Source organism: Melospiza georgiana, chromosome 3, assembly GCF_028018845.1.
Source record: "Melospiza georgiana isolate bMelGeo1 chromosome 3, bMelGeo1.pri, whole genome shotgun sequence".
NCBI lineage: Eukaryota > Metazoa > Chordata > Aves > Passeriformes > Passerellidae > Melospiza > Melospiza georgiana.
In genome coordinates, this window is record NC_080432.1 from 60,325,562 (window position 1) to 60,344,414 (window position 18,853).

The 18,853-nt window shown below is 38.6% G+C and overlaps 1 protein-coding gene across 1 annotated transcript in view; it reads right to left on the reverse strand.

Moving 5' to 3' along the window:
* Positions 1–18,853, reverse strand: part of UST (uronyl 2-sulfotransferase) — a 152,027-nt gene that overhangs the window by 40,503 nt on the left and 92,671 nt on the right. Inside the window, exon 5 of the mRNA XM_058021486.1 lies at positions 15,941–16,094. Coding sequence (XP_057877469.1) covers positions 15,941–16,094 — 154 coding nt within the window. The remainder of the gene's footprint in view (positions 1–15,940; positions 16,095–18,853) is intronic.

The following is an 18,853-nucleotide window of genomic DNA, read 5'->3' on the forward strand; positions in this document are numbered from 1 at the left end:
ATGGGGGAAGCTTCTGGCAGCTTCTCACAGAAGCCACTCCTGTAGGCCTTCTGCCTCCCAATCCCCCACCACTGCTACCAAAAGCCTATGGTGCAAGCTCAATAAGTTTTTGTAGAGGATAATTCTGGGGTTTCTTTGAATTGACTTTCCAATTTCTTCTGGCAAAATGCATGTTTTTACTTTCCTTCCCCCACCACCACATAAGTAAATAGGCTGCTAAGTCTAATTCCCACTTTTTTTTTGGCTGGGCTAATTTGCCTGGACTCTTCTGCCTGGGCTAATTTGTCTGACTTTTCAGCCAACAATATATTAAGCTCCTTTTTTTGGCATCTTTACAAGTGAAGTGGCAGCTAACAAAAGAGCATCTTCTGCTAACCATCTACATTTTCATTAAGTGCAGACATAAGTTTTTCATTCATATACAAATTTTTGCTGGTATGGACATAGCAAAAGTGATGAACTATACCCACAATGCTCCTATTTAGATGTGACAAACATGAAACACATTTGTACATCCCTGTTTTCTAACCTAAAATGATGTACAACATCAGGAAAATATAGGTGGATATATTTCTCTCTGTTATCAGAAATCATGGTAGTAATTTGTCAAAGATAAGTTTTACTGTTAAGAATGGAATCACTTCATAGTTGTGATTCCATTCAAAGCAGGAACATTATAATATCTTTTCCATTGCTTTTGTATTTTTCACCTCAAACCATCTTAGTACGGGAAATATATTACAAAAAATAGAAAGAGATTGCCAAAAAAAAAGGATGAGTGGCTGCCAGCTGGAAGCAGTGTGTAAGCATTAAACACCATCCTGTTACAGAGGGCACAGATCCAGGGAAGACCAAAAATGAAGATCATTATACTGTAATCAAGAATGAATCCCACTGGCAACTAACAGGAGGGGGAGAGTACATCTGCTAATTCTGTTTACTAACACTTCTTCATAAAAGAACCTGGAAAATTTGTCTGCTTGGATAATAAGCTTTAATAAAATCAATTAGGGATGGCATATATTTAATTCTGCAAATGAGAAGCAGGAAATACCCACCACCTCAAGAACTTTTCAGCCCTCCCTAATGGAGGGCATGTGGACTGTAGCAAATTGATGCCTACAAGAAAAGCAACAAGTCACAGAACGGTTTGGGCTGGAAGGGACCTTGAGATCACCTAGTTCCAAACCCCTGGCAAGGCAGGGACACCTTTCACTAGGTCCAGTGTACCAATGCCCTACCCAGCCTAGTCTCCCAAACACTCCCAGGGATGGGGCATCCACAGATTCTCTGGCAACTTGTTCCAACAACCATCACAGCAAAGAATTTCTTCCCCATCTCTAAACCTGCCATCTTTCAGCTTAAATCCATTTCTCCTTGTCCTGTCACTAGATTCAGTTTTTAAAAAGTTCCTCTCCAGCTTTCTTGTAGACCTCCTTCGGGGGTGGGGGGGTGGTAACACTGGATCATCACCTCGCTAATACATCACTCTTTTAATGTGAAAAGCTAAAAGCATTAATGTTCAGCCAAGTAAATTGTAATACTAAGACTCTGTGACCTGTATTAACAGCAAGTCCTGCTCACAATTGAGCAGTAATATGCATGACCAGATTACCCAGAATGAAAAATCATGTAATGAGAAAAACCACACATTACATCACGTTTGGATTGGAAGGGAAGTTAAAGAGCAAATGTCTAGTTCCAACCACCCTGCCACGGGCAGGGACACCTTCCACTACACCACGTTGCTCACATACAGAAAAGGGCTCTCTAGAAAGAGCCTAAGTCAGGAAAAACAGTCTTGAACTGAAGTGCCAATCAAAGACACTTTAGAAAAAATGGATAAAATAAACAGAAGATTGGCAGAACCTAACTAGTATTAGACAACACTGTAAATGAAGAACACAATCAGCAGGGGGAAGAACCAGCAGCAGCAGAAAAGCCTTTCCATCTTACAACAGGTCTTTAATCCAGTCACTGAAGGTGTGATAAACGTCCTTTGTTCCCAGTACAAAAAAAAGGGAAACAAAAAGAAAGGATAGGATGAATAAGGGCAGGAAGCTAAAGACAGGAATAAAATAGCTGGTTTTCTTAGTGAAATGAGACACTGAGCAAGGATGCACAGCACCTGTGCTGAGACAATTCTTGAGAATAACAAAGAAGGGTTAACAGAGTGGAGCAGCAATTTTTTCAGGGAATATTAATGGGAGCAGATAAGAAATCTGACCTCAAGGAGATACAGAAGGACTCCAGAATGCTGAAAGACATTCAGCATTAAAAAAACATAGATCCTTACAACAGAATACTCTGGATGACAAGGATGTAATGGGATTTAAAAAGAAAAACCCAAATCACCAAAAGAATAACAACACTAATAAAACAGAAACTATATATTTATATTACAGAGGTCTATCAAGGGCTATTACACACAGATATGGCAGCAATGCCTGCTGGTGAGCTGAAGGATGTCAGAACCTGGGAGGACACTCAAGGGGAAGCACTTTTTACCCTGCCCCCAGTTTAGCTGGCTTCCCCCGCTGGGCTGGATGGTGCTCACGGCTCAAGAAGGGCCTAATGCAGAAAGTTCACACCTCCACATATGACACAATATCATTTGCACCAAGCTACCAAGGAATTCAGATGTTTCAAAATATCGCATTTCCGACAGTATAGAAAAGGCCATTTAAATAATGAGACATTTCTGCAGTTCACATTTTTCTCCCATTTTCTTTCCTAGATCAAACATTCTCATTCAGTTAAAACCCGACTGGATACACAGAAATTATACTCAGCAGATTTTAGCCCAAACCTCAAAAATGCTTATATTAACAGAAACACATTCAAGTTCTATGAATACCTCAACATCTTGAAGCTAGCATTACATTTGTTTTTAGCAGAGGCCCACAATAGTAGTTTAAACAATATTAAAGTTTGAAAGAGGCTCATTAGAACAAATGTCAGAGTTCTGTATGCTAAATATATCACCAGAGAAAAGAAATCCGTTAGCCATAAGAAAATTAATTTAGTATCAATGAGCATTAGATATTATTGCTTTCATACATCCCAACAGGACAGAGGCAAAACAAAAGAGATCATTCCATTTGCCTTTTTTTAAAAATAGGACTTCATGTGACAAGAATCATGGAGGAAAATCTTTACCTTCTGCAATATAAATCTTCCAAATAAGAGAGTGAAGAGATGGAGAAGGAAAGAAATGCCTCAGATCAAAAAATTATTGCAGGCATCAGGAAATAAATATATTTTAGAAATTATTAAGCTTTTCCTAATCTGCAGATGTAGCAAAATTCTCATTTCAGAAAATAACCACTCACTAGCCAATGCATGTTTTATTTCAACATACTGCTCAGTTATAGCTTAGACCATCTGCTGTCACAAATTCCAGTGATACAACTCCCTTTTGCTCAAGTTAAAGGGAGAGAAGCTGTATCCAACAGCTCCTGATATGTCCCTGAAATAATCCAGTCACATAAAATACCCTGCCTAGCAAAAAAGGAAAACAAACATGCTGCCGACCTCTGAATTAAAAAAGAAAAAATACAGTACATGTTATGAATTTCTCCGGGTTTGACCATTTTTAAGTCAGATGGTAAATCCCAAAGATCACAGTACTGACTTTTAAGAAAAAAAGTTCCTCCTTGTACCAAGGTCTAAATGTCTTTTATGTCTCCTTGACCCACCACATTTGTGATGGCACATTAACACAAACCTATTGAATGGTGAGAAAACAGCTACAAGTTTGAGTTGTGGGCTAATTTTACCCTCTTATCAGGTTTCTGCCTAGTGTTGACTGACTTGGAGTTTCTCCCCTCATATCTCTCAGGGCTGAAAGGAGAAGGAGTTGCAGAGCAGAGAAGAAAATCATACTGCTTCTGCATGTGGCTTCCCCGCTGCTACAACTGGAGGAGGTTTCTGCTCTGCTGACCCTATCTAATTTCCCTAGTTAAAATCTTCCCCTTGCTGAACACTTCTGATGCTTTTCTGGAAAATTACTAATACTTTGCATTATTCATAGCACTGCCATTCTGAATAGCATACACAAAATGGAACATATTGATTCCACTTTTCAGTTTGACAAGACTATCACCATACTGACAAGATCAATATTAAAAACCTCATAAAATTACAAGGTTCAGAGGCATAAGTAATGCACCTATTAGCATTTTTTTTTAATTTTCAGTCATCTGCTGAAATTCTTTTCTACAACTATGAAAGAAAAAACCACACTCCCCTGCCTACACAGAAACCCACAATCTCTCAATGCTTTAATCTCAGGTGCTGCGGCTTCAAAAAGCTCAGCAAGCAACAAGATTAAGTATAAAATCATGAAGGTTAATAAATCTGTTAGGAAGAGAGAAAAAAGTGTCAAATATGCTTCCCCTTGCCCCCACTTCCTACTATCAAAGATATAATCATTTGGATTACAGTCTGAGGAAATTTTAATTTTTTTTCCTTCAGCCACTGATGAAGACTTGAGTTTTCTTTTTTCCTTTCAAAGAGAACAGAAAATTAATTTTGAAGAAAATAATAAACTCATTTAACAATCCATCTTCACCATGGAAAGTTTCCTATTTGCCACTAGTTAGTGGATTTTTCCCTATGAAAAAGGAAATTACTCTTGACAAGCTCAGTTATGAATAGTGGCTGGCTTTGCTTGGAGCACAGTTCATAGGAAAAAAGTTGTGTTCAAGGTAACCTGACTAGCCTGTGTTTCAATAACTCACTGAGCAGTAGCCAGATTTGCTGAAACAATGGCAGTCCATCTTCCAGAATCTACAACAACAAACAATCAGCTTAACACCCTTTGTTGGGATTTTTGGACAGTCTGATTTTGATTTTATGTAAAGCAGCTATATTTACAAGGTATAGAGGAGCTTTGAAAATTCTAGCAAACAAGAAAAAAAAAAAAAAGTAATGTTTGGAATAATAGCCAGAAAAAATGAACACTGCTTTTACTTCAAAGGAGAATTTCACTACCTTGTTACACAGGGAATATATTTTCTCAGCTGACACAGCAGGTCTACTGCTTATCCTGAAAGATGGAGTTACCATTTCATTCAAGACATGCACCCCACCATCCCTGATAACTTGCAACCATGTAATATCATCAGCAAACTGGTCAGGGACATGTATTTTTGAAAAAGGCAATTCAACTTGAAATAGCCATCTTAAGGCAAAAACCAAAACCACATTTGAAACAGATGATGTCTGTTTCTTGGGGTTTTTTTTTTTACATTTCTTTCTTTAAATAATGTGGAATTACAAGGAAGATAATAAAAAATTATTTCCTGGCAGCAGTACCCTTCTTAACTTGACTGATTATTAACAAAAAATGGGGAAGGAGAGGGAGAGGAGAGAGGAGCAGTTCTTTTTAAGCCAGGAAGGAAAGTCTGATTTCTGGAATACCTGACACCTGAAGAGCACTCCTGAAGGAAAACACAGCGGCCACTTGCCAGGCAGGGCCAAGCAACCCGAGAGCAGATTACAATCCATCTGCCAACACAAACCTATGGCATTTGGTTGTTTTTGGAGAAACACAAACACCCATTCTCTCCATCACAGGAGCAAACTGAAGCAAACAAAGCAAGAACAGACAGACAGCACCAGATTTTTAGGCAGACTATTCCCCCCAGTTCAGATCTATTCATTCTGTAACGAGACCGAAACAAAATCTACATTTGCACCTCTGTCCTTCGTCTTCACTGCTGTATTAGGGGTTCTTTCCCTGCTGGGTGGGCTGGCTGGAAAGAATCTGCCACCTCCCTAGTGGGACAAGCAGCCCAGATGTGTCCCACAGGATATCCAGGCACCCCACGTGGGCTCCACAGACATGAGTCTTGGTGCCAACCAGAAAGGAGCAAGCACACTGCGCTCCAGCAGGCCCTGGGGTCCCTCTGAGCTGGGGGCAGGATAAGCCACAGGATTTTACTCTGCAGGCCACAATAAACCCTAAAAACTTCAGAAAAACTAGAACAAACGAAGTCTTGAGTATGTCTGGGCACTGTTGTCCCTTTTTTCCACAAAATGCCATCTCTGCTTCCATATGATTTCAACATAAACTACTTCAGTCTTAAAAATACAGAATTGACAAGTGTGCCCGGCAATTCTGCAGTCAACAGAAGAGTCCACACCACCAGCAAAAATTACACGATAGGAAAATATTTTGTCGTCAACAAACGCCTAAGGCTCAGGACAGCTTTGGATGCCTGAATAAAGACATGTCTATCCTTCACCACGTCAGCCACACACCATGGGCAGGCACTTCTCCCAATTCTACTGCCCTGCGCTCTCCTTGCCATGCACCACCTCACAACTTCAGCTTTGCTTTAGCTAGGAAGTTCTAGAGATCAGGATCTCTGCTTATTTCTCTTTGCTGGCAGCTCTGACAGCCAGAAAACTTAGGTATAAGCCACAGAAAGGAAAGAGGAAGGTGAATGACAGACAAGGAATAAAATGGGCTAATAAATTCAGTTTTATTTTCATGAGTTGTCAGTTCCTGCAGGTTTTGACACCTACAGAGTGAAGTGAGTATCTGACTACCTGAAATTACGTTATCATGCCACAGCCTGAACACATTCAATATGCTGGCAGTAAGAGGAGGGGTGTCTCTCTCTGTCCTTCCTCTGTCAGGAGGAGCAAAAGGTTCTGCAGTTTCCTTCCCCATCCTACTGCCAATAAAAAACTTTTCATTCAAGGTGGTTAAAGCATAATGCAAGAAGGAAAAGAAAATAGGCAAGGCAAACTCCTAGCAAGGAGTTTTTATAGTATGGAGTATAAAACCTTCCTACTTAGGAGGTTTTATAGTATGGTTTCCTAGGGACAGCCACCATGATTTCATTAGATAAGTCTTCATAAAAATTGTTAATTAAACACAATTTCAAAAAGTCTGACTCCTACTCCTAAACACAGACATATATACACATATGTACATTATTACATCATATTTTTAAGACACACTATTTGCTGGTCAATGCCCCATCTCCATTATTTATGCCATGTACAAACTGTAACTTTAAAAATAATTTTTTAAAACTTTGCACTAACAGAAACTGAAAGCGTTCTTTTTTTCTGGATGATAAAACTTTCCAGTTTTAAAAACCATTGTATTCCAACTTAAGACAAAATATCAATCAATAATTAGTTTTACTTGATGACTACTAAATGTTGCTTTTGTGTTCATAATGCCCAAAATGCTAGACTATGCACTGCAGATAACATTCATATCACACACAGATCCTCTTGTTTTTTTGTCAGCTAATTATAATTGTTAAATCATCCCTTACTGGGAATCATGCAAGTGTTATCTGCTTAGATGTGTGTTCCTGTTACTTTCACATTAACAAAGTATGTGAGAATTGAAAATGCAAATACTCAACTTGAGGCTTACAAAAATTATCAAACACTCGAAATTCACCCATACTGAAACATCAGACCAAAGAGACTTCACATTTCTGAACAGCATGAAACAAATGTTACCACTGAAACAGTGTTTTATCCATCAATTTTAAGGATTTTGACATCTTCTCTTCTAGTACCTTTACTATTAACAGCGCACAATGTAAAATTGTGGATGCAGTTCACACTTGAAATGCATTTGTATCTTAGCTTTTAATGATAAATTTGAGAATAGTTGTGACAGTGTTAACAATTTATAGCTTCAGCATCAGTTTGGAACTTACAAAAATTAATTTGATTGGAAGAGATGTAAGACAACAAGTCTTAGCTACTATGGCATATACCCAAGAACACTCAACTATTTTAAAGTCAAGAAACAACATTCAACTGGAGATGTCTATAACTGTAACTACCTTATATAAATCACCTAGTAGCAGAATTCACTTGTAAGCATGTCAGTTTCAAGTTTGCTTTTGAGTTACCCAGAGCAGAAACCAATTTCAGAAAATCACTACTGGCTATGAGGAACATTTACCATACACACAGGACCTTTTCCTGGGTACCCCTGAGGCTTTAGATTTTTACTGATCAGATATTTTCTGATGAAGAGGCGTTGCTTTGGTAATTAACAGACCTTGGGGGCTACATAGCTGCACTTTTAAGACTAGAATAGAATAGAATATTTCAGTTGGAAGGGACCTACAAGGATCATCTAGTCCAACTGCCTGACCTCTTTAGGGCTGACTGAAAGTTACAGCTATTGTTAAGGGCGTTGTACAAATCACTCTTAAATGTTGACGTTCCTTGGGCATCGACTACCTCTCCAAGAAGCCTGTTCCAGTTCTTGACCACTCCCTCTGTAAAGAAATGTTTCCTAAGATATTTCCTTTTTGAATACATCAGAACTTATTCACAACAATGACCAGAAAGGACTTCCACAGCTTCAGTACACGCTGTCCAAACCATCGCATTTTCTATTTTTTACTGGATCTCGTAACTATCCATTCCAGCTGTAAACTTCTATTAGTCTTACACTGAAACAGCTCAAAAGTAATCATCCTTGAGGCCACTTTTTCATGCCTCCCAAAAATCTGTCTTCTTGTATCCTTTCCCGTGTTTACTTCTTCCTCGAGAGCCTGAACCTATGTAATTCCTCATATGGAAATTATTTAATCATTTCTCCCACCCATTTGTGAGTGTTTTCTGGTTCTTTCAATCCCATTTTGGGAATGGGAGGTGTCCTGGTTTAGGACAAATCTGGGAGGAAATACCCTAGGACAGGAAGTCACAAATGTCAAATGAAAGTAGTCGAGCGCAGACATACTGGAGATCTACATACAATGAAGCTCTCTGTATTGCTCTTTATTGCTTTTGGTTTGCCTTTTTTGACTGCTACTGAGAAACAAACATGCTATGGTAGAACCACCCAACGCACAGAGAAGATCTCACTCCTAACCCTGTAAAAGGCCTGTGAGAGTCCATCAGTTTCTAAGTGAAATAAGGATTATCCCCCACAAAGTGCTTTCCCTCCTTCACTGAAGGCAAGGCTGGCTTTTGTCCCTGGGCTGCACAAGAATGCTCTTTTCTGTTCTTGTTCAATGATCCAAAAATATATCTCCTTAAAATATAACACAGACATACCCTCTTCTCTTATACATTTTACATGGCCTTAAAAAAGCTGGCATCAGTATATTAGAATCTTTCTTCTGTGGTTGGGATTTTCCACTCTACAAACAGGATCTTCCTATAGAGAAGCTAGAGAAAACTATTTCCCCAAGCTACCACAACACATAAAACCCAAAAAGCAGCACAAGAGAGAAATCAAGAGCTGTCCTGTATTCATGCTTAGAAGGCACAAATAAAAACTTGGCAAAATCACCATAAAAATTAAGATTCATAATTTTAAACTTAATACAGCAAGGTCCTTTAATAAAAGATCTTAAGTATATAATATATAAGTATAATAATATAAGTATATTCTTATGCATATAAATGTCTTTAAAAGTGCTACCGAAACACAGTAAGACCCTGTAATAATGTTACATTTAAATAAGGTTGTCGGTATTTAGTGTTGGGACGTCTACTGCTACTTGTTTTCTGGTTTTCTGTGCAGTTGCTTAAAATCTGCAACAGCCAGAAATTTTCAGACCACTACAATGCTGCAAGAAAAGACCCCTCACCTTTTCACATTCTGAAGCAATATATTGTTGTTATCCTGTATCCTGTCTCCACAAAAAGGAGAATGGCAATACAGAATGGTATCATTAAAATAAAAGCATGGTATTAATCTTACATTTTCTATGAATATAAGTATGTATTGTGAATTACATGGAAGTTTTTAGTGTTGCAATCTTAACCAATGCTATATTGCATATTTACTATATGCAACTGACTCAGACTACTGAATGAAAACAGATTTAGAAGGCCCATTTTTTTGCTTTTGTATAAATGCATAATGTTGCAATGTTTGGAATGCAAATGCCACAGGGGAACATTAAAAAAATATTGGTTTGTAAATTAAAGTCACTGAAAAGTAAATGTCAGCCATGAAAATATTTCCTTTAATATTATAAGTTGTTTAATCAGTCCCTCCTCCAGCTGAGGTCTGAATTACCATTAACTTTGTGGTTCAATAAATTATTAATACAAAGTGGGAGAATCTAAGGGGGAAAATGGTGCTTTAGAGCACACACAATAGATGAAGAGCTGCAAAAATGGGCCAGAAATTTTGCTGCGAAGAGGTAATACAGCAAAAGGGAACAGCTGGAGACTATTAAAAGTACTCATTAGAGGGAAGAAGCAGCGAGCTGTTCTAATTGGGTCAGCTGACAGGTGGCTGTGCTTCAGCAGTGCTCTCCTGGCAGCCCTGTCCTGGGTGCAGGGATTGGTGCTACTGTGGGATCCAAACCCAACCTCAGCTGCAAACTGCACTGCAGCACGTCCAGTGACCAACCCCGTCACATCCAGTGACCAACCCCTCAGCACCAGGGATCTGTGCTACTGTGTGATCCCAAACCCAACCTCAGCTGCAAACTGCACTGCAGCACATCCAGTGACCAGCCCCAGCCACATCAGCACCAGGGCATAACACAGGCAGGAAAATGACTACTGTCTGCATGGGGCTGTGTCAGGGAAAACACTGAGAGTGCCCAAAATGTTTAGTCTCCTAACTACAGCTCAGAACACAGTGAAAAGTGAAAAATGTTCTTTTTAATTTGTAGATTTAACTCTCCAATATCTGGTATGCACTGCACAGACAAAGGCAAATAATTTTAACCTCTGCGTGCCTCAGATTTCCAGTCTAATCAATGCTAATCAAGTTATCAAAGCCTCCTCGACATTTCCCAGGTTCAATCAACAGACACTGGTAGCCCCTCTTGTGAGGTCCTCAACAGGAAAATCAGAGTCATGAACCCTGTACTCCCCCACTGGACCAAATCTGCAGGCAGACAACTCTCTCCCAATATTTTTTTTTTTTAGAGAAACACACTCATGAGAGTGACAGTCAGAAGAAGAAGGCATGGGCTCCATACCATGGTCTCTCCTTGGAGGCCAAGTGTCAGGCAACTGAAAAGCTTCAAGAAACTTATCTGAAGTCACAAAGGAGAAAGCTCAAAGATGACAAATACTAATGTCAGGTACTGATGACAATTCATAATATAATTACCCAGGATATTTTGCAGATAAACATAGGAAATAAGACAGCCAGCTGCTGTCCGAAAATCAGTGTAATTGGTAAAATAATATTTTTCATTGTAGATAGAAGTTTGAGGATATAAATAACTAAACTAGTTAAATATATTTAGTGAATATTCTTATATTAATGAAAACCATGGAAATAATAAAAGGAAATTCTCAAGATTCAAGACTAAAAAAAAAAATGTTCTATGGTGAAGGGAACACCATTTACCCATTCACCTTTTGTAATTATTTTGTTTGGAATTTATGAAATAACCTAAAAAACATTAGTTTAAGTATTTAGCCATAAAAGGTAGCATTGCAAAAGGAATTTTTTCCCTATTATAAGAAATTTCATGTGAAAGTTCCCTGACATCACTTGAATTTTACTTCCCTCCTTTAAAGTAATCTTAATACACTTTTAACAATTATTTTAACATTTCATTTAAAACACAAAAGGACAGATGCTCCTTTATGGGATCACTTGCATAAGTAATCTGTAACATAAATGAGGTTGAATATTGTTAGAATATTTTTAATTTTTGCTGAGAAAAACATATTTATTTTCAGAGATGAAGTTGAAAAACTATACAGAGCCATACAGAGATGCTGTGCAAATGTAACTCTTAATTATAATGAAAATTTCAAATATCCTATGGGAAGGTGACAAGTTCTTTTCTCACGGAATGATTTTTTAAATGCAAAAATTCTCACTTATGATACATTAGCTCAGCAATCTTTTACTGGAGTGAGCTAGGAGTTGTAGTATTAATGAGCCTAACAGAGATCAGAATCCCATGTAACCAGATTTGCTGCAATTCAGGCAACAACACACAGCCTATGCTGCTTCACACACTTATTCAGCCTGAGTAGTCTTAGATCAAAGTTTCACCAAGTATTAAGAAAATATGAAACACCTATACATGCCTTTTTTAATATTTGATATCTCAAACTGAAGCTGTAATAAACACTAGATAATTACAAACAAGTCTTCTGGAAGGAACAATTGTAATATAAAACATTAAAATATTAATAGTAGTCCCTCTTCATCGGGGTGCTTCCTGCCTCCTGCCCTTCCAATCCCTGAACTAAATCACATCTCAGGCATGTTTTTCTTTTGCCTGGTACCTGCAGCACTCAAAACTGATAAGGGTTTGCTTTCTTTATTCAAGCATATTTACTCCAAGAACTCTAGTTCGACCTGAAACATATTCACTACAATGGATTTAAATTAACTTTTGTGACTTTAACTCATCTTACAGGACCATAATGTAGGGCTGACAGTCACATCAGTGTGCTTGAGACTTGGCTCAAGGTGCTCACCGTTAATTACCTCTCTGCCACACTCCACACTACCAGGCTGCCACTGTTTTTTGGGAGGGAAGCTTGGAAGTGATTTCTTCGGGTGACTAACAGTAACTCAGTCCAGCAGTGAAAGTGCCAGGTCAGGCACTGGCAAGGAGCTGGTGGATCTGGGTAAAAAGTCACACATTGCAGCAGCTGCCTCTGCTGTTATCTGACTCATGAATAAAAGGCTTGTTTTCTATCCTGACTTTCAATTAAATTTTGGTAAACAGAGACATTTACCAAAATGTTTAGTACAATTTATCTGACTCCTGAATGAATGGTTGTGTTTCCTGGAACAAAGTCAAAGCCTGAAGCTCTATTCAGAGAAAATTTCAAGTGATCAATGAATGGCAGAAATTTCTGTCTCTATTTCTGACCTTTGCAATGTCAGCAGTTCAGATTTTCGATGTTAAAAAAGCAGCATGCAAGGTACTGCAAGACTTCAAGATAGTCTGTTTTTTTTTCAACTCCCTTTTTTCATAAGGATCAGAATTGATGGGAGGGAATGCTTCCATCAAGGGCATCACAACCTGATCTTAAAATGCTTTTCCACCCTTAAGAGCCTGCTTTCCAGAGCAGCTGAGCTCCCACACCTTCACACTGCAGTTTGAGGGAATATGGATGCTGCCCTCAGCTTTTCAATGGAGATGGCCATTGCTGGCAGCTGTTGATGAAGATGCCAAGATGGCCTGGAAAGGCTCCCAGGTGCCCGCACCACGTTCCAGGAGATAGCAAGCCAAGAACGTCATGGTTGATAAAAGCACAATTAGCCCCTAAGACCCACTTTCCACATACATGTATTTTGCCTGCAAACCCATTTCTTCTGGTAAAACAGGAAAGTAATATATAAAGCTTCTCCAGTCCATTTTGTAAGTCTTTAACTGCTATGACACAACAAGTACTCCAGCAAAGAGCTCAGTGTCATGGATCAATTAACAGTTATGTGTTTTCCTGGCTGATGGAAGAAGAAAAGTAAAAGTTCATATCCTCCCCCTGCTTTCATGTATCTGCTAGTGGTCAGGCACACCTCATCCCCAACAACTTAGGTTTAATATTGTCATCAATGTTGAAACTATTTAATATGCTAAATCTAAGTTTATCCTTAAATAGTCCCCTGTAAAAAAAAGTAATGCTTCATGATGAGTTTTGCATTTAAAAGAATATTAGTGAAGAACTGCAAAAATTATGTGACCTGCAAAGAGGCCACACATCAGTCCTGTGCTAAAATGGCATATTGGTTCAGTCTCAGAGGTAAAACCAGCTGCTTACTTTCTTCACAGTTAGATCTAACAATTGATTTTGCAGATTTCTGAAGCCATGCCTCCAAAATCCCCAATACATGAATTTTAAGAAATACGCCAGCTGATTTTCTTGCACCACTGAGGAAAATATTAGAATGCAGGCATGCAATATATGATGTAGTTGGTTAGCTAAAGTGTTAAAAATGCTGAACATTCAGAATGACCAGCTTTTGAGACAATTAATTTCAATGGCAAGTGACCTATGTCTTACTGTCACTCTCTTTGAGCAGTGCAAGTGACTGCCAAAGTCTGCCAAGGAAGGATGGAAAACAGGTTCCAAAAATATTTCCAGGATTCTAACACTGACTTACCAACAGAGAAAATCAAAACAAAAATGCAAAAATAGTTTTTATTAAGGATACTAATGGTGCCTGAGATGAACAAACTGCCTTTTGAACAAAATGATTACTGACCTCAGTCAGACACATTTTATTTCTTTTTCATTATAGCTTTTGTACTGATCTATGTATTCACAGATATCTGCATATGCATATAAATAATTAACTTCTTAAAGAACATACCAACATCTCTGAAAATGCAAGGTAATTTCTATTAGATTTTAAACCAAGACAATATGAATTGGATCTATTTGTTTCTGTTCTGCTTGAAGTAAAATTTCACTGGCTATATAGATCATGTCTTAAGCTGCGCAGTCAGTACTGGAATAATACCAGAGTCAGTCGTAAGAGATGCCAATCACTGCACTTCAAATGAGAAGGCACTCAAAGCAAAGTACAGGCTCTACCACTCACTTTTAACATTTCCAAAAAAGAAAATGTAGTACTGTTATAAAGTTGTAGTAAAAACCCCCACCAATCAGTAATTTCCTCAACCCTCTTGTCCCATTCAGAGACAGTGATGCAGAAGTCCATGCACACACAACAGGCAAAACCTTCCAGCTCTGCACACCAGGAGGTCAAGACCCACTCAGCATAGGGACTTCTTTGGGATCCATAGGCACATAGCAAATAAGAAACCCTTCACAGTTTATACCTGTATAGGAGATGTCATTAAATTTAAGGCTATTAGATCGTTACACTGATACCTCCCCCTTCAATTACCCGTAATGTACAAGCTTGTCTGTTCACAGGGCTCTACATGACCAAAACCAGAAGACAAATGAAATTTAAAAAGCTCTGTAACAGGGAAAAAACCCAGCCCACCTTGGATTCATCTAACTTCAGCCAGGGCTGAAAGGTAGCGTGTGGCAATTGTTCAGAGCTGTGTTCTCTACGGCTCATCACACATCTTGTACTCTACTGCCTCTTCAAAACCTCACAAAAACATCCTCTCTTTCTCCTCCAAAAGCCACAGACATATCTTGTTCTGACATTATCTGGCCTGCAACATCTCATAGCAGACCATCAAGCTGTCCTGTCACTGCTGTTTCATTGAACTCTCTGCAGTTCAAGTATGCCTGAAGGCTGAATCCAATCCAACTGGATCTCCATTAGAGAGAGAGCAAGAAGTAATTCCATCATTTTGTCTTTTTGAGAGGTATCTGTGTACATGCAAAGTGATCAATAATAAACCAAACTAGCCACCTTCCTAGCTTCTCAGTTTCTTATTTAGCATTCATTCAACACCTACTGCCATGGGACCTTGCTTTGCAACAAAAACTGGCAGGTGTTACGACTGTTCAGCAGTCGTACAAATTTAAAACTTGTTATGAATAGCTTATTCAGCATTATTGCCATCACCTTAACACAAAAATGACAAAAGGCAACAAAACCAAAGCAAGATCTGAGATTAGAGCCCTGGTGTAAAGAACATTACAAACAACTTGGCAGCAGTAACACTGGAGACTTGAGCTCCCTGAATTGCTCTGTTTCTCAATTTTCTTCTGAGGCTGCCGAGTTACAGACATCGTCTGAACCTAAAAATCTGTGTGAATATTCACAGTGATAAATATAGGCAGAATTATTACATTACTATGCAGTGCAAATCCAACGCAGTGTGAGGACCATAATTCAGTCATGGAAATCTGGAACTTGCTGTCAGCTTATTCAAGATCAAACTGAATTCATTGGCAACACTCTACACAGGAAAGTTGCCCAAACTAAGGACCAGGCAAGAGAAGACAGAGGAAAAACACAAGATGGAAGATGCCTGTCTCCCACTTTTCATGCATACAGTTTGAATAACAGCACTACATAACAATGATGGGAAATTGGTAATCAAAACCTTTTATTTAAACATACCAGGTATCTTTCCTCCTGCCTCATGTTGGGGGTACGGATCATGTGATTCTGTTCTCCTCTCCAGTCTCCGAAACGTCGAAAAAAATAATTGGACAGGAATCGGTTGACAGGATCTCTAATAATATTGATGTACACGGGCTGGTCTCCTCCAAACCTGGTGGAAAGAAAAATGGGCGAATCTCATCACAGGCTCCACACAAACATATATCTATTATCTCTCATTTGAATGCTTTCAAATTACTTCCTACAGAAATTCAGAGCCTTTACAAGGTGAGGAGCAAAAGTGAGAATCTTACAACTAGTTTCCAAACCTTTGTAAATGCATGTAAAATCTCTTCAGGGAGAACAGTAAATATGAAGTCACATTAAGCTATATGTGTACTACAAACATTTTAGTTGAAAACCAATTTTTATACTGTATCAACAGTTTTGCTTCTTGAGTTCTCTCCTTGCTGTTTTCAGATGAAGAACCTTCTGCAGATGAATCAGAGAATGAGCATTTCTTCTTCTCAACACACTTCTTACCTGGGCAGTCATGTTAGAACAGGCACCACCCAACAGTAACTGCTGTAAGGCAGCCTTGGATCCCCTTTGCCTGTACAGTAAGTGTAGTAATGTGCAAAGGATTTTCAGCTTACTTTGAAAGCTTTTTCCCAGAGGTTCCTCTGGATGAACTGACAGATATGCATGGTATTTCCAACTTTTTATTTGCTGGAACAACTTGTCCCCTCACCCCCAGTCTGCACCACCGGCTGGATTTGAGGTTATTTCGTGGTTATGCAATACCTTATCCCTGTACTGCACTTCATGAACTTTTTTTTTTTAAGTCTGCATGAAAATTCTATATTCAAAAAAATAATTAAATATCAATCTCAAGAACATGCAAGTCCAAGGAAAAGGAAAGGGTAACAACAGCTGTGACCAGGCTTGCACATAAACAAAATCTAGCAGAGATATCTGCAACTTAAGAGATGAGAAGATAAACCAGAGCAACTTCACCACCTTGACTTTACCCTCCTGTATGTCTCCTCCTGGTGCTAAGTGTAAGCACCTCCTGGTGCTAACATCTTCAGTTCAATAGCTGCGATATCAAAAGAGGAAAGGAGGAAAAAGAAGCTTGGGAAAGTTTGTGATTACACTGTATTATCACAATGTTAAAACACTGACTGCATATTTTATATCAACACACAGCATCAGGCCTAACTGGAAAAAAAAAGCGGGGGGGAAAGCTGCTTACACTGTTCCATAGTCAAAATGAAAAAATGGACGTTCATGGAACAGATGTATGGACTACAAATTCTCTGAGACAAAGAATAAAATAAAACCTTTCTGGACTTAGGAGTTTATAGGATAAATTCAACTTGGAATTCTCCTCATCTAAGAACACACATCTAAGATTATGCTTCTCTCTTCTGTTTTCCCAATTTAGGTGAACAATTCTCACTTAAGCACTAGCTTATACTTTATTTTTGTGAGACTGAGAACATAGCCATATTTAAGTATTTAAATGCTATTCTGATGATTTTCTGAGTCACAATTTATATAATTTCTTCTAAACTGTAAAATACTAGATTAAAGAGAGAAAACTGAAGACACCCTTTAGATCAAAAAAAACCCTCTCAGTTTCTCCCCATCTTTTGAGGCAATGAATGACTGAATTTGTATAATAAAAGATCAGGGCTTCTCATTAATATTCAAGAGGCAGCAAACTTGTTTAAAATTATGAATTCTAGTAAAAGACAAGAGAAAAATCTCACAGAGTTTAAAACTGATTTTTCTCCTGCATGATTCCCCAGACTCCTAAACACAGTCTACAAAGGCTTGTCTCATGAGTAACTATGCCTATCAGTAATCTCATTGACCTCAGTGTTGCAGGATCACTGCTGTAATTTGAAACTGCACAGACAGCATAAAATTTTAAAACAATCCAATTAAAAAGGCATATGCTCCTTGCTTCCTGATTAGTGCACAACCCAGTTTGGACATGGATGTGCAAGTTAAATATCCTGAATTTAGTACCCTGAATTCTTCTCTAAGCTTATCTTTGCTGCTTTTTGTCTTTATACAGAAATAAAACCTGTATTAAAAAAAAAAAAAAAAAAAAAAGAAAAAGAAAAAAAAAAGGCATTTCTGCAAATACAACAGGACAATGTGGGCATAAAGTTTTGACAATATTTACTCAAATAGAAATCTCTGAGTGGATGCCTTGGCCTGGTAGTTTTGAAAACTAAACTTTTCAAGTGAAATTGTTGGAAAGAATGGATTGCATCTAAATTACTGGACACATTATCCTCCTGCTGCTTGATGCAGATAGCAATAATCAAAAGACAGAGGTGAGTGGAGGAGAGCAAACAAAAGGGGAAGCAGTAGCGATTAAGAAGCGATGTCAGCAGCAAGCTGTCTTAAGACAAAAAGATCGTAAGATTTATAGATGCAAGAGAGCAAGGATGTCCTGCCCTAGGTTCCATAGAGGATGTTAAACCTAAAAGCTCATCAGAGGAGCGAAAAATGAAAATCAGACAGCTAATAGCTGTCTTGATAGAAATTTTCAATACATACTGTCTTTTCTGAAGTAAAAGGAGGAGTGAGATTGTACAACCAACCCATCATATTCCCAGAGCCCACCCTTTTGCTGGTAAGGTCATGTTTCTGAAAATGAGAACAGTCCTGAGTAATTCAGGACCATAAGCCCTGAGAAAAGAGGCCCACACAAGCTCAATCACCCTCAGAGGACAGCTGAGACAGGAGGTCACTCTTCCACAAATGCTACAGAGGAATTCCCATTTCTGAAATGCACATTGTGCATGCTCCCCCACCTCCCCAAACACAGGACAGCTCAAATTTCTGATTTTCTGCACAATGTAACCAGCTGCTATTCACCCAGCTGTGGGTTGCTCCACCAGGCAACAAGCA